Below are 17,238 nucleotides of genomic sequence, written 5' to 3' on the forward strand. Positions count from 1 at the left end.
TTCTTGAACCCCAACCCCTCCCCAAATTTTCACCCTGGGGTCACATCAAGTCTGAGGCAGTAAAATGGGGTCACACCTGCTAAAAGTTTTGGAAGCATGGTTAAATCCCCCACACAAAACACCAATTAACCTGTCTCAATCCATAATAAATCAGTCCATGAAAATAAATAAAATATATGAGTGAATAAAATATAAAATAGGTGAGCAAAATATTACTTTTCCCCCCCGAGTGTGCCTCAGGCTTTATGCAGGGAGTTCACACACAGCCTGGGTTGCTCAATTCGTAGATAATGGGACTCTTAATCCCAGGATTATTGTTTTGAATTCTGCGTTATTAGGGTTTTTTCCTCAAAAATTTTATTCAAAATACTTTTAATTGATTTTTTTACAAAAATACCACAATAAATTCTCCACAGTCTCAGATTTCATTGGAAGTTGGGAATCTCGATTATACATCTTCATCATTTGCTGAATTATCAGAAGCATGGTTTACTGAGATACAATTGCTAAATTACAGGTAAAACTAGATACAAAAACTTGCAAAAATGGGTTACTTGAATTTTGTTGTTAGTTTGTTTCAAGCCAACTTGTTTGTTTTAATTTAATCAACTGACACTGTGCACTGTGAAGTACTTCCCCTAGTTGCCGCCCAAATAAACTGCCAAAAATTATTGAACTGACAAAAACTTGCTCTTATATGCTATTAGTGTTACTGTAAAAACCCTTGAAAAAGTTACACCTTGTTGAAGGAGGTGTAATTGAGTTTTTAACAGGGTAATAAGTATTATTATTTCTGAACAGCCTCACTGGTCTGAAAGAGTAATTTTGTATTTGTTAATTGTCAAATGTTTCCATTATGCTAAAATGGTTTGCTGTCTGTGAGAGTATTTCAGTGTGATTGGCTGCTTATCCTGCTTGATGATGCCACTACCGTGGGATGCGTGGAGCTCCCCTAGACTTGGTGCCAAATTCAAACTGGCATTGAGAACAGGGAAACTCATGCCAAAGAGATCACCAGACCTTTGTGGGCATCTTTCTTTGAGATCAGTGACAAGCTTTATTGTTTCACTGCTACTTGCAAAATCCAGGCCAAAGTTAATGTTTCAGGTCAATGATCTTTAATCACAACTTTAAATACAGAGGCAGGGAATGGTGGAGATTGCCAGGGGAGGGTTTGTAGGGAGGGGGGGGGGGGGGGGGGGGGGGGGGGGGGGGGGGGGGGGGGGTGGTGGTGGTGGTATGGTATTGGGGAGGGGGGGGGAAAGAATAAAAAGGAAGGTCAATAATAGGGTGGAAGGCAAAAGTTATTAAATGACAAAAGGGATGATGATTCAAGGCAAAAGCAGATGGTAATAGAGTACTGGTCGTTTCCTAAATTGTCACTGCCCTAATCTCTTCTGGAGATTTTCCCTCAATAGCCTTCAACCTCTCAGGCTCCAAACCCCACACAGTCTGCTTCTACTTCCTTGCCAAGATCTGCAAACAGGACTGTCCCGATAAATCCATTTTCCCAGTCTGTTGCTGCAAAGTGAAGCTGACTCTTGACTCGTTTTCCTATCCTTGTCCAGGCTCCTCCCATCTACATTTGTGACTCTTCTGACTCTGCAGATTCCAGTTTTCCTGGCCCAAACTATGGATGTCTAATCCTTATACACTTCCATCTCCCAGCATAGCCTGAGAGTCCTGCACTTGTGTGAATAGAGACCGAACCACTCCCCATTCACCACCACCTTCCTCTGCCTGGCTGATCTTGTTCTTACATTGAACAACTTTCTTTTGACTCCACTTACTTCTTCCAGATAAACTGTATTGCTATGGAAACCCATGAATATCTACCTTTTCACAAGATTTTTTTTTTATTCATTCATGGGGGGTTGACATCGCTGCCTAGGCCAACATTTATTGCCCATCTCTAACTGCCCTTGTTCAGAGGGCATTTAAGAGTCAACCATCAACCATATTGCCGTGAGTCTGGAATCACATGTAGGCCAGAGCAGGTAAGGACAGCAGATTTCCTTCCCTAAAGGACATGAGTGAACCAGATGGGTTTTTGCGACAATTGGTAATGGCTTCATGGTCATCATTAGACTTTTAATTCCAGATTTTTATTGAATTAAAATTTCACCATCTGCCATGGTGGGATTTGAAACCAGAGCATTACCCTGGGGCTCTGGAATACTAGTCCAGTGACAATACCACTGTGCCACTGCTTATCTGAATATAGAGCATTCTTTGGTCCAAACCTACCCGGATCCATTCCCTCACCTCTTTTTCCAGTACATTGATGACAGTATTGGTGCTGTCTCCTGCTGTTGCCCCACATTAGAAAATTTCATAACTTTGCTTCCAATTTCCACCCTTCACATGCTTCATCACTGATTCTCTTCTTCCCTTCCTCAACTTCTGTATCTCCATTTCTGAGGATAGGCTAAAGGCTAATATTCAGTATAAACCCACAGATAGATACCCTGATTACACTTCCTTCCACCCAGCTTCCTATAAGGGCTCTATTCCATTCATCAGTTTCTGCATGCCCATTGCATCTGTTCTGACAATGCCATTTTCCATAACAATAGTTCTAATGTTTTCCTTTTCCCTCATTTGAGGATTGTGCTCTACTGTGTATGACAGGGCTCTCGGCAGTGTCGATTCAATTTCCCGCATTCATGCTCACATGTCTTCCCACCCCCTCAGAACAGTGAGGTTCCTCTTGTCCTCATCTTCCACCCCACCAGCCTCCATGCTCAACAAGTTATCCTCCAATCCTGCCACCTCCAGCAGGTTACAATCAACAAGCACATCTTCCCTTCCTCTCTCCTTTCAGCATTCCTAAGAGACCATTCCCTCCATGATACCCTGGTCCACTCTTCGAACACCTCCAATGCCACCCCACTGCTCCCCACTTTCTACAGCATCCTTCCTGTACAAATACAGGATATACAACACCTGCCCTGTAACCTCCTCCCTTCCCAACATCTAGGGCAACAAACACGCCTCCAAAATTTACAAAAGCAAATACTGTGGATGCTGGAAACCTGAAATGAAAACATAAAGGAAAGAATTTTGCCCCCGTTGGGTGGGTGGGGGGAGTGCAGGAGCAGGCGTGAGCAGGCATGCACCCGGTTGGGGGCGCACCGCCATTTTACGTGGGCGGGCCAATTAAGCCCTGCCCACCATGACATCCGCCAGGAAGCTCCCTGTGCGGGTGAGGGGGGATTCCCTCAGCCAAGAGTGCGCTCTTTTGCGCAAGTGCACGAAAGAGCGCACTCATCTCCCTGAGGCTAAGTGCTGCCTCAGGGAGATCAGCACCAAATTTAAAAATGGTCAAGGTGCAGACAAAATTTCCCTGACATGTCCCCTCATGTGACACTATCACATGAGTTGGGACATTCCCATCACTTTTAATCAAACATTTATTAAATTTTTAAAAACCCTCATGAAACCTCAACCCACCCGTGGATGAGGTTTCATGCTTTTTCTGAAGCCCGCCAGGGCTCCTGGCCTGCCCACCAACCTTAAGGTTGGATGGGAAGGTCCAAAAATTATTTCAATTTTTAAATGGCCTGAATAGACCGTTGACAGGTCAGCAGGCGCAAAGCTGATTAGGCTGCGCCCCCACCGACCTGAAAATTGATATGACACAGGGTGACGTTGGCAGTTCTGCCCGACTTCATTCCGCATCATTTTACGTGTCGGTGAGCAGGCCCCACCCCCTGCTCTAAAGATCTTGGCCAAAGTGTTGGAAATACTCCCAGGTCAGGCATCTGTGGAAAGGTTAACAGGTCGATGACCTCTGCATTGGGGAGGCCAAACTCAGATTGGATAATCATTTTGTGGAATACTTCCATTTTGTCTGTAAACATGACTGAGTTTCTGGTCACCCATCATTTTAATTCTCCCCCTCTGTTTTTGGTTTCCTACACTGTTTCAATGAACTTCATCGTAAGCTGGAAGAACAGCACCCCAGCTTTTGATTAGGCATTTTACAACCTTCCAGACTCAACACTGGAGTTTAACAATTTCAGATCATAACCATCTCGCCCGTTTTCCAGACAGCTGTTGTTGGTAATGATTGTGCTATCGACATTTAAAACTACGCTGAAGCCATCTTTTGTTACTTTCTCATCCCCTTACCACTCTGTTACACCTTGCACCCTTTTTGTTATTTAATCACTCCTGCTTTCCACCCTATCACTGAACTTCACTTTTGTTCATTCCTTCTTTTCCTGCCTCTGTACAGATTTAGAAAGTGTTACATCTCTAACTTTTTCCAGTTCTGTATAAAGTAACTTTGTCACACTCTACAGATGCTGCCTAACTTGCTGCGGATTTCCAGCATTTTGTTTTTATTTCAGATTTTCAGCATCTGCACTATTTTCCTTTTGTAGCTACTGTGGAGGAAAAGAGCAAACCTAATTGAGGGAGAAAACTGAATAAAAACTCCAGTTTTTGCTAAATTTGATTTCTTTTCAAATTCTGTAATGGTGCAGTGGAGGGTGGGGCAAGGGATAAGGCTGATCTTTACTAATTGACACAAAGTCCTTACGGACATCACAATTTGGTTGTGAAAGAACTCAGCTTGTAAATATGAACTTTCTTTTGCTACCCAGGTTTCTCTAATGTGCTGAAAATGCTGAAGGGAGAAAGCAGCAGAGAGGACCTGATTTCCATCATCCAGCAATATGGCAGCCACTATATTGCTGAGGCTCTCTATGGCTCAGAGCTCACATGCAAAATACACTTTCCAAGCAAGAAGGTCCAGCAACAGCTTTGGCTTCAGTATCAGAAAGGTAGGATAAAAATCAACTTTATCATTATTTTCATTAGCAGAACAATACTCGTTGTGGGGAGGGGGCAGAAGGGCCAGAGAAGTCACATACTTTTAAGCTGAAATCTTACTTGATCACAGGGCTAAAGGGTCAAGAGATTTCCTCCTAAGCTGTAGCTTGAGACAGTGTTGTCCTCAATTGCTTATGCCAACCACCAGCAGGGTCAGCCATTTCGGACCAAAGCTCTGGTATTTCCTCCCTGCCACCTTCCTCTCCTCCTTTGAAGGCTCTCCTTAAAACCTACCAAATAATCATGCAGTCATGTCTCATTATTTCTTTCTGTGGCTTGACGTCAAATTGTGTCTCCTGGCACTCCGGTGAAGTGTCTTGGGGCATTTTATTACATTCAAGGCACTGTATAAGTGCAAGTTGTTGTTGACAATCACTCAACACAGTCCCAGGGGATTATTTCAATCCCACATTCTAAAATGTGGTACTCATCAGCCTCAGAAGAATGAACAATTGAGTAAATCCTGATGGGAAAGATGTGGACGAACATGCAGCACCAGCCAACAGCTAGGAGGGCAACTAGCATAAAAAAATTTCAATGTGGAAGTTTGTTTCAGTAACAAGAGAAGTAGCACCTCCCAAAGCATGAGCAAGAGGAGACATCTTCCATTGCTGGAGACTGGATGTGGCTGCTTTTTAAATTCAATGGACTGCAGCACTGTGACATGGCACATCAGGTTAGAAATCTATTTGTTACCAATTTATTTGGAAGGCCAATTTATTTGGACAATCTGAAAACTGAATACTTAGGTATTTTTGTCCTGTATTTATTTGCCAGTATTATTTTACAGCAGATAAACAAGACAAGGCTTGGGCTTTAGGTGAGTGCCAGATACTTTTTAAGCAAAGCTCACTCCCCCAAATATGTAAAAAAGTACAAGCTTTCAAAATCTGTATGTAAAGTCAGCTAAAACCTATTTGATTAGCCTGGTTTCCTCTCAAACTTGGACACTGTCTAGCACTGTCACCCTTTAAAGGCTTTCAAAGCACACCAAGATACGGAGATTGTTAGGATTGTGGCATGTCAAGCAATGTTGGACCAGAAAGTCTTTTTGCATCTGTGATACTTGTTAGGTACTCTGTAACCTCTCCAGTCCAAAAATCTATTGTTCACAGACACCAATTGTCTGGAAATTTTTTGAGCTGCCCCAAGCAACTCTCAGACTCACCACCTGACTGAGAAGGCATAGACTCAGTAAAGGTAATTAACATTTAATTCCTCCATACTGTGGGGACAGAATTTTGGGAAGTAAAACCATTTTTATTACTGCTTGATAATGTTTTATCACAGTTTTACATTTCAGGTAAATATTTATATCTACATTGTTTTCCAGTTCACACACTTGTGGTTAGGCATTCCAACAACATTTCACAATCCAGAAAATTCCAAAATCCAGAAATGACTTGGGCCCAAGCTTTCCAGGCTGGAGAGATTAGAGTGTATATTCTTGATATTTTAGAAAAAAAGGTCTATTAGGTTGCATAAAATCCAAGTTTTATTTTCTGAAACACTTTTATTAAACGTGGTACTCATTATAAAGTAAGGTAACTTCACAAAAGTACCAGACTGCAAACCAAATGATCCAACCATGTGCAGCCATACAACACCAACCACAGTGGTCTATTTAACTAAGCTTTGCAACATGCAGTACAGTTAAATTAGGAGTTTGACGTTAATTACTGATTTTACCCACAAAGTGAAATTTGCAACATTTCACAGGGATGGAGACTAAATAAAGCTGATTGTTGTGCTGGTGGGAAGGATGCAGGGCTTGCTTATTGTCCCCAGGCAAAAAAAAAAGTGGAGAACGATGCAGGTTTGTCCTGTCACGTTATTTAAAAATCAATTTGTTACATGCCTCCTTGAGTGATAGTTGTAGATTTTAATGCAGTGATCCCAGCAGTCCAACACCAGAAGCTGACCCTTGGGTGAGACAGCTACCCCTACTGGGCACACTAATCCTTCTCGTATCAGACTGACAAATCCACCCTCTTTGGGAAAGAGAAGGATTTCCTTGCGCCCACTGTCCGCAACAATCAGGTTCCCAGTGGTGTCGACGCACATCCCTGCGATGCACCGGAAGTCTTCATTCTCAGCAAAGAAGTGGCTGTACTGACGACTGAGCTGTCCTTCTGGACTGACAGAGCCAATGGAGAAGCCACCTTCCAGGTGATGCTCATTCTGACTGTTCTCCAGGTTCAGGCCCAGGCCTTGAGTGAAATAGACACTGCCATTGACATCACAAGTCACAAACTTGGGCCTCACTGCACTGCACAGCCGGGAATAGTTTACAACGCCGACATTACGGTCCACAGTTAGACACCACAGCTTCCCACCTTCTACGTCTGTCACCACAAACTGTCCAGAAGGCATTGCTGCGATGCCCCAGGGCTTTGTCAGCTGGTTCTTGTGACATGCAACACATTGCCCTGTAGTGGTGTAAACCTTAACAGAGTTGTCGTAGTTGTCAGTGACACCAATTAAACCAATACTGTTGACTGCCACAGAAAGCGGTATCAGGTTTGGGAGCTCAGCACCAAGGAAACTGAGAACAAAATTGTCAATACTATTTGGGCTTCTTCTAATCTCCTTCATGAAACCTTTCCGATTGAAGAGCTGGATGCGGAAATTTCCCCGATCTGCCACTAGCACTTCCCCTTGTACTGTCACGCACAGGCTCACTGGGAGATGAAACATCCCAGGCAAGTTCCCATGGGAACCAATTTTCTTCAACAGTTGACAGTTAGGGGGCCCAGAGGCCATGCTTTCAGGTACCCTGCTTTTTGGAGGAGATGATGGTAGGAGGAAGCTGGCTGTTTCTTTGGATGAGTCTGCCTCCTGTGTTAACTCAGTGGCAGTAAACGTCTCCATAAGTGTCTCTTCAATGGGAACAGTATAGGGCCTGGTCTCGAGCTGTCCAACCTCAGTTGGCTCCAGGTGCTCTCCTTTAACCAGTTCTATCTGTTGAAGTGTTAAATGGGTAGGCAAGTTGTTGGTCAAGTCAGGGTCTTCCTCGTCAATGGCTTCTTCAAGAAGAGCTGTGTCTGCCTGTTTGATTTTGGTGCTGAGGTAATCACACCGTGACACAATCTGCACCTCTGCAATATTGATCAGGTAAGCATGCTCTTCCAGTATCTGATTGTTCATCTTTTCAACTTCCGACACTGCCAACGTGAAAACCCTGCGGGATTTGGCCAGCTCCTCCTGGATTCTCCGCTCGGCCCGACAGTAATCTTGATGGATTGCTTTGTATCTTGTCTGCATGTTTTTTGCTACACTGTCCACAGCTGTCTTCTTGCGCTGCATGTCCACCATCATTTCCCGTAGCTTGGCAAGCTTAATCCCAACTTCCTTCCGCCGCTGTTCAGCTGCAGCGCGAATTGTAACAACGGTGTGTCCTTGCACTTGATGACAATCAGTCTTGCAGGCCTCACAAAGGACCAGGCAGCAGTTCTCACAGAAGTTTCGAGGCAGCCTCTTCCGGCAAACTTTGCACATGACCGTACACATTGCTTCACTCAGAGAGGCCGAGTCAATGATTTTTAAAACTGTAAGATTGTCCGACAATTGTGACAGATTGTTCATCCTGGTTATTTTGCTGCAAAAGGGACAGCGTACTCCGTTTATACTGTCTGCTATGAGCTTTTCCAAACACTGTTTGCAGATGGTGTGTCCACACTGCAGGAGTTTGGGCCTTATTACAGTTTGGTTGAAGGTCTCCATACAGATGGGACATTCCAGTACTTCACGGACAATGTCTGCATCCAGGCTAGTTGCCATAGCCACAGCTGGTCACCTAATATCAAAAAGAGCAAAGGGATCTGTAAATAAGACTCGTGCGTTGATCATTTATTTCCATCTTTCTGAAGGGCGCCACCTTTCTCAGCCAGTTAGTATGAACACCATTTCAACACAAGTTTATATGACACAATAATTATACAGAAGAGAAAGTGAACATTGGTTCATCTATGCTCTCAAAGGAACTTGAGAAATACAGGAAAGTATAAAGAACACCACCAACAGAAACAATGTACAAATGTCAGTTTTTCCACCACTACACAGCCAAATTTATAATGTGACCTTTAGTGGCTTTCCAGAATGATCAATAAAGAGAAAAAGTAAAGCTAATGTACATGTACAGCTGCAGTTTTGAACTTGGGGAGGCTCCCATTATCGCTACTTGTCAGGTCAGGTTAGCACTATCAGGAGAAATATTCCTTCCTTTGAAAAAGGGTAGTCAGTACTTTTATAAAGCAACTATTAATTTGGCTTCAAAACTTTGATATTGACAACCCACCCAGAAAAGCGTTGCTTATATCAGGAAGCACTACTCAGGAAATTCCACTTCCAAATGCATGGATGTTAATTACCTTTTATGCAAACTAATCAACAATTCCTTGAACCTATGCTACATGATTACACATCAGATATTTGAAACAGGACTTTTAGGATCTATATAAAGAATTTTACAATCTGAGTTGGAGCAGAAAGAGAGTGAGAGCTATATGTCCTTCTCCAAATTTTGGGGGTTATGTTCATTTCCTTCCCACATCTCAGAATTGCTTCTAATGTTCCCTGCAACAGCTACTCGCTTCTGAGTCAGGTTTCCGAAATCTCTTGAACTCCAGAAACATCAATTAGAATTGGTTCAGAGAAAGTCCTTGTGAAGAATATCTGTTAAGATCCTCAAACATCTTCACATCAATCAGTACCTCACCAACTAGCAATACACTTTTACAAATGTAAAATATTCCAACTATTCCTTCCTGTCATTTCCCTCCTCCATACAGACTCCAAAACACTGGCTTGTTACCAAAATTAAAACTGTACTGCATGCAGCCCATTTTATTGTTTTTAGATCACTCAGCAGTCATTTTAACTATGTGTGGCTCGAACAAGGTACCATGTGCAGTATTGTATTGCAATGACCCCAGGAAGAGTGGGGGGAGTGTTTGAGATTTGAGGACACTGCATGCCCAGTCGATTCTGCAAGTAAATCCCAAACAAGAGGACGAATCAGGCCTCAGGAAACAACTGAATACCAAACAACTCCCACCCCCTCATCTCAAATGTCAGAATACTGGCGCTTGAATGCAGAATGGGTGCAGGCAATTCAGCTTCGGTGGGGGGTGGTTAATGACTGATAAATTATTGCAGACTCGGCAAGGCGACTGTAGCCTTCAGGCCTCGTTTGGTGCAGGAACGCATTGGCCTGCTGCAGACTGACAGGCCCCTAGCTTGCGTCCGTCACTGATAATGCGATTCCGGTGGACTTGTTGGGGAAGCACCGGTGCGGACGCTGCAGTGCGGCACTCACCTGTCACTTGTCCATCACTCACCTGCCCGGGGGCGCGCTCTGTCACTCACCTGCTGGGAGGGGAGACGGACTTGACACCGGTGCGCGCGCACTCCGCCAATCACCTGCCCGGGAACCCACCGCCACCGCCGGCCGCTTTCGACTCGCCAGCACCTTCGAGGCCCGATTCTGACGTCTCTTGCCCCCAGTTGCCCCGCCCTCTGGTCGGCCGGTGATTGGTTACCAGCGCTGGGAGCGGAAGTTCGCTTGATTGGGTTCTTCGTGTTGTCAATCAAACCACCGGCTTTGGAATCCAGCCCCCCCGCCAAGGAAGGGTTCGCGCGTGCGCAGTGGTTGTGAGTTGTACCATGTCACTTTAACGCCATAGGTAAAAGTTTAGGAGGAACATAGCTTTTTGTTTAGTAGGTTTGTGTGCATTATTTAGTGTCATTATATTTACTTGCACGTATTTATATATATAAAATAAATGTAATTCAAGCTTTTGAAGGTGCATTCTCACAACTAAACATTGTTCTGCCAAGCTCCTTGACTTCATCCCTAACGTCATAGCAGGGATGCAGCTGTGGCATTAACATTATTCATGTGATTACCAGAGCTACAGAAAGAGACTGAATACTTTAAAGGTCAGTTCTGCAAAACTACGTTGCAAAGTGCATCACATTATTTGCATTAAGCTTTGCTTGAAAAATAGAAAGGCTTCCATTGATTTAATGCATTTCACAACCACTGGACATCCCAAAGCTCTTTAATTATATATTCCAATCAACAATTCAACCAATGGAGTACTTCTTGAAATGTAGGCTTAGTTACCCTTGAAATTTAAAGGGACAGACTTGTGCACACCATGCAAGGGGACTTTTAAGTTGCTTTGCGGGTTACACAGAACATTGTTCGGTGCCGGTCTTCCCAATACATGGAGGAAATTTCTGCTCATCCAGTCCTGGATGTTGGACCAGCAGTCTGGCAATTTAGAGACAGGCAAGGGATCTAGGGAGGTGTCAATGGTGGAGAACTGCCTGTCCTCAGTGTAAATGTGGGACCTGATGTTATTTTAGATGCTGTCATCTGTCGATGAGAAATACATAAGGCAGTTTGGCCTTTTTTAGGAGAGAAAAAAGTTTGATGTGATTTTATTGAATTTTTCAAAATGATAAAGGGAATTCACAAAATAATCGAAGAAAACTTGTTATGGCAACAGGTTCAAATATTAGACAGCACAAATAAAAACAATGTATTAATAAGGGAAGTCAGGGCTTCTCCATTCTAGTGCAAATAAATTTTTAACTGTGTGACAAATCTTAATTGCTGCCAATCAACCGCTCATGCTAAAAATTTCCATTTAGAAGTATGGAATCTCATTTCTTCATTTTTTTTACTATTGTTGGAGATACTGAAAAATAAAAGTAAATTATTTCATTATTTATTTTTGTATCTATTAACTCTATGAATCCAGCCTACTTTCCCTCTCTTTATTTCACTTGCTATGCATGATTTGACATTGAATTAACTATGTTTCCTAGTTTATAGATACCACATGCCTCATTAACAGTTTTTCAATTTGATGGGATAAGATGGCACAGGGCCAGATTTTTCTGTTCCTGATACAGGGCCGAAGTATGTTGGGCAGGATTTAAAAATGACAAGTAGGATCTAATTCCAGGATTCTTGCCCGCATTTCCATCATCGGCAATTTTCAGCGGCGTGGGATAATAGAGGTTTCACAAGCCCCCATGCTAATGTCCCAAGGTTACTAGCCCCATTGCAGAAGTGGCCATTTCAGATTTCCACAATTTCCACAATTCGGGCCAGCTGTGGGAGGCGGCGTGTTTCACACCAGCGTAGATGTATTGTGACTCATTGGGGAACCATAGTTTGGAGTTCAGAACCGTATGAAAGGTAGATTCAAAAGGTCTTTCCAACTTCACATTTCATAAAGGAATGCCGTATCATAAATTATTTATTTTTTTAAAAGATGAGTGATCATTAAATAATGTGTTGCTAGGTTGTCAGCTCTGACACCTGGCAATGAATAGCATTGTGAAAGTTGAACAGTTATCAGATGTCTTAGAGAACATTGTCCTCTGGATAAAGTGCTATTCGGCATTGCATAATAGTGAAATTCAGATTTGATTATGTGAAATACCCCCTTTGCTTTCATGTTTTCCTTGAAATTGAGCACATTTACCTGTTTGGCTACTTCAAAACTTTGACCATGGCTGAACGTTCAGTATCTTTGAAGTTCCGCTCAGTCATCTGTTTGGATATTTCAAAGCTTTGACAGATGGCTGAGCTTCTGGCTATGTTCAAAGGCTTTAATGTTTTAAGCTCAGGAGGTTTTGTTGACACGATTTTCCAATGGAATCTCATTATGAATGCTTGGCTGAATTCCAAACCCATTAATGGATCCAGCGCAGCAAGGGTTATTTACGCGGTCATTCAGTGGAATCTCATTTTAATGCTTGGCTGAGTTCCAATCTCATTAATGGATTCTGCTCAGTAGGAATTGTTGACAAGGGAAATGTGAGGTTTGTTATTGTGACAGATTTATGTGTTGTTGAGATTATTACGGTTTTTTAAATGGTCTTCCAATCATCTCCAGAAATGGGCCAGTGTCCCAGCGAACAGAAGCGGGTCTTTTTAACCTATTCACGTTGTCATTGGCCCACCTTTGTCTCCATCTCAAGCCTGCTGCAGAGCTGGCAGGCCCAACATCATCCTGTCCCCAACACCTTTGGGCACAGGATTGTGACATCGGGAAATCTCTCGATTTCCGATACTCACTTCCAAAATGAAAATCCAGCCCACGCTGTTCCTTGCCCTGTTCACAGAGTTCCAAGGTCTTCTGTAGAGGGTGCCATGCTGAAGTGGCATTTTAATCACAGCAAGCTCCTGTCCAAAACTCCATAGCAAACCTGTACCATAGCAAGGATCAGCTGGTGCTGTTCATTCACCACTGACCACAAATTCCAGTTTATTAAGTTTGCAGAATAATTTCCAAGGAAGGCCTTTGAACTACCTGGTATAACTGAATTCAAGAGGCAATTTGATTGTTTTTTGAGAGAGAAGGAATTGAAGTATTTGGTGTAGAAGCAGAATAATAGTTGATCTATTAAAAAGCTACAAGTTTTGTTGACTCTTTGTGTTCCTAATTAACATTAAATCATTGGCACCACAAAAAGAACAGGAGTAAACTGTGGATGGGCTATGCAATATCAGATATCAATTGTAGTTCAGTAAGGGAGTGGCCCAGATCTGATAACTAAATGTGACGATGCTGCATGATGCCGATAAAGCTTGTGTCGAGACCAGTTGGAGCCTTATTCTTGTGATAACAAAGTGAATAAAATTGTAGTATGTTGAGAATACTAGCTCTTAATGCATTATCATTGAGGTAATGGAAAATTGCTAATCGCTTGTTTTCTGATCCACTAATAAAAACTTTAATACTTTGTCTCGGGTCAGAATAAAGAGGTCAGCACATAGTCATATTAGGTAAATTACAAAGTTACCATTGATTCCCGTTATTTGCCTGAATGTGTTAATATTTCTGATGAAGTTTAGATCAGGTTTTATTTCTTTTTAATTAATTGTTAAGTACTTAGGGTTGAAGCTTTATAATGAGTTCCTTAATATGATTTGTTCCAAGGATATGCCTTCTTTTAAAGGTATGACTTCTAATTTTAATTTTCTGGCGGAATTTAAAAAAAAAACAACTGAAACAGCTTGCGTTCCAACAAGTGGGATGGAAAAGAAACTCATTCATTTCCCTGGGGAGCATGAAAGACCCCATTTCCTGTTAGCTTTACACTATCCTGAAACTTTGCAAATGTTTCTGAGGTGAGACATCAAAATGCAATTGCCTCTTCAAAAGCAATGACTGCAGCAGTTTTGGACTAATAGAATTTCTCTGGAATCTGCAGCTAGCAGGGAACTTTAAGGATTGTTTACCAACAGGAGAGAGACCAAGACCATGCTGTACCGAAACAGGTGGTTGAAGCGGTTTGCCATCTCTCTCTTGGAATTATTGTGCTCGGATTTGCAAAGTGACCATCCTGAGTAGAGGATGCAAGCCGAGATCTTTTGGGAATAAAACATGGACATCTGCTCCTTACAACTTCACCCAGGCAGACAGCTGAACGAAATGGCCACAACATGGAATCATAGCATTGAGACCAACCAAAGAACAGCTAACTGTATATGCCCTTGTTTTATCTTCTTCATGATCCCTATGAAATCCTTAAGCCTAGTCTCTTATCCTGTCAACTACACGAGCACGTGTGTGGGCCCAGGTGAATATGTGTGATGCATGAATAGTAGTTGTGATTTTCCTAGTTTTCTTTATTTCAGGAAAAAGTTTCAATAAACTTGTTCTTCTTTTTATAAAAACAAAAAAACTGCGGATGTTGGAAATCCAAAACAAAAACAGAATTACCTGGAAAAACTCAGCAGGTCTGGCAGCTTAAACTTTTTCTCTTTCTCTCAAGTGCTAAGGAACGCAAGCTCCAACAACTCATCGACACCAACACCCATCTAGGACCCTCCACCCCTGCCTGTCCCTCCGTCCCCACCCTTTCTTCCAATCCCAACCCCAGCCGAGTATTCACTATACCCCCTGACCTTCCCCTCTCCGATGCTGAACGTTCAGTGCTCAGCAAAGGACTTAGTTTCATACCCTTACGCCCTCACCTCAATGAATTTCGGGCTCGGCATGATACTGAACTCTTCTTCCGCCGTCTTCGTCTCCGGGCTCACTTCTTTGGGCAGGAGTCCTCTCCCAGTTCAACGGATCCTTTTACCCATCTCCAATATTCTCCCTCCACCTGGACCCCTCCCTCTGGATTCTTACCTTCTCTCGATCTTGTCATTGAGAACTGTCGGCGCGACATTAGTCGTCTCAATTTCTCTGCTCCTCTCACCCATTCTAACCTGTCTCTCTCTGAACTTACTGCACTCCATTCTCTCAGGTCCAACCCTGACATTGTCATCAAACCCGCTGACAAGGGTGGTGCTGTTGTTGTCTGGCGCACTGACCTCTACCTCGCGGAGGCTGAGCGTCAACTCGCAGACACTTCCTCCTACCTCTCCCTGGACCATGACCCCACCACTGAACATCAAGCCATTGTTTCCAGGACTGTCACTGACCTCATCTCCTCTGGGGATCTCCCTCCCACAGCTTCCAACCTGATAGTCGCCCAACCTCGGACGGCCCGCTCCTATCTCCTACCCAAAATCCACAAACAGAACTGCCCCGGTAGACCGATCGTCTCAGCTTGCTCCTGCCCCACAGAACTCATTTCTCGTTATCTTGACTCCCTTCTCTCTCCCCTTGTCCAGTCCCTTCCCACCTACATCCGTGATTCCTCTGACACCTTACGTCACATCAACAATTTCCAGTTCCCTGGCCCCAACCGCTTCCTCTTCACCATGGACGTCCAATCCCTCTACACCTCCATTCCCCACCAGGATGGTCTGAGGGCCCTTAGCTTCTTCCTCGAACAGAGGCCCGAACAATCCCCATCCACCACTACTCTTCTCCGTCTGGCTGAACTTGTTCTCACACTGAACAATTTCTCCTTCAACTCCTCTCGCTTCCTCCAATTAAAAGGTGTGGTTATGGGTACCCGCATGGGCCCCAGCTATGCCTGTCTCTTTATGGGGTATGTGGAACATTCCTTGTTGCAGTCCTACTCCGGCCCCCTTCCACAACTCTTTCTCCGGTACATCGATGATTACTTCGGTGCCGCTTCATGCTCTCGTCGGGACTTGGAAAAATTTATTAATTTTGCTTCCAATCTCCACCCCTCCATCATTTTCACGTGGTCCATCTCTGACACTTCCCTCCCCTTCCTTGACCTCTCTGTCTCAATCTCTGGCGATAGACTGTCCACCAATATCCATTACAAACCCACCGACTCCCACAGCTATCTCGACTACAGCTCCTCACACCACGCTTCCTGTAAGGACTCCAACCCATTCTCTCAGTTCCTTCGCCTCCATCGCATCTGTTCCGATGATGCTACCTTCAAAAACAGTTCCTCTGACATGTCCTCCTTCTTCCTTAACCGAGGTTTTCCACCCACAGTCGTTGACAGGGCCCTCAACCGTGTCCGGCCCATCTCCCGCGTATCCGCCCTCATGCCTTCTCTTCCCTCCCAGAAACATGATAGGGTCCCCCTTGTCCTCACTTATCACCCCACCAGCCTCCGCATTCAAAGGATCATCCTCCGCCATTTCCGCCAACTCCAGCATGATGCCACCACCAAACACATCTTCCCTTCACCCCCCTTATCGGCATTCCATAGGGATCGCTCCCTCCGGGACACCCTGGTCCACTCCTCCATCACCCCCTACTCCTCAACCCCCTCCTATGGCACCACCCCATGCCCACGCAAAAGATGCAACACCTGCCCCTTCACTTCCTCTCTCCTCATCGTCCAAGGACCCAAACTCTCCTTTCAAGTGAAGCAGCATTTCACTTGCATTTCCCCCAACTTAGTCTACTGCATTCGTTGCTCCCAATGTGGTCTCCTCTACATTGGAGAGACCAAACGTAAATTGGGCGACCGCTTTGCAGAACACCTGCGGTCTGTCCGCAAGAATGACCCAAACCTCCCTGTCGCTTGCCATTTTAACACTCCACCCTGCTCTCTTGCCCACATGTCTGTCCTTGGCATGCTGCATTGTTCCAGTGAAGCCCAACGCAAACTGGAGGAACAACACCTCATCTTCCGACTAGGGACTTTACAGCCATCCGGTCTGAATATTGAATTCAACAACTTTAGGTCGTGAGCTCCCTCCCCCATCCCCACCCCCTTTCTGTTTCCCCCTTCCATTTTTTTCCAATAAATTATAAAGATTTTCCTTTTCCCACCTATTTCCATTATAGAAAAAAACCCCACTAGAGCTATACCTTGAGTGCCCTACCATCCATTCTTAATTAGCACATTCGTTTAGATAATATCACCAACTTTAACTTTAACACCTATGTGTTCTATTGTACTATTGTTGTTGACATCTTTTGATGATCTGCTTCTATCACTGCTTGTTTGTCCCTACAACCACACCCCCCCCCCCTCCACCTC

The 17,238-nt window shown here is 44.0% G+C and overlaps 2 protein-coding genes across 4 annotated transcripts in view; one reads left to right on the forward strand and one right to left on the reverse strand.

The window, feature by feature from the left end:
• Window positions 1-17,238, forward strand: part of LOC121280872 (astrotactin-2-like) — a 1,734,361-nt gene that overhangs the window by 1,042,498 nt on the left and 674,625 nt on the right. For all 3 annotated transcript variants that reach the window (XM_041193192.1, XM_041193193.1, XM_041193194.1), the window contains one exon: window positions 4,611-4,790. In XM_041193192.1, the coding sequence (XP_041049126.1) occupies window positions 4,611-4,790 (180 nt within the window). The remainder of the gene's footprint in view (window positions 1-4,610; window positions 4,791-17,238) is intronic.
• Window positions 6,079-10,342, reverse strand: trim32 (tripartite motif containing 32). The gene is made up of 2 exons (XM_041193195.1): window positions 10,207-10,342; window positions 6,079-8,635 (listed from the first exon to the last, which is right to left on the reverse strand). Exon 2 carries the CDS (start codon window positions 8,617-8,619, stop codon window positions 6,682-6,684), a length of 1,938 nt encoding a protein of 645 aa, XP_041049129.1. The 5' UTR covers window positions 8,620-8,635; window positions 10,207-10,342; the 3' UTR covers window positions 6,079-6,681.

The sequence above is a fragment of the Carcharodon carcharias genome, chromosome 8 (assembly GCF_017639515.1).
Source record: "Carcharodon carcharias isolate sCarCar2 chromosome 8, sCarCar2.pri, whole genome shotgun sequence".
Taxonomy (NCBI): Eukaryota; Metazoa; Chordata; class Chondrichthyes; order Lamniformes; family Lamnidae; genus Carcharodon; species Carcharodon carcharias.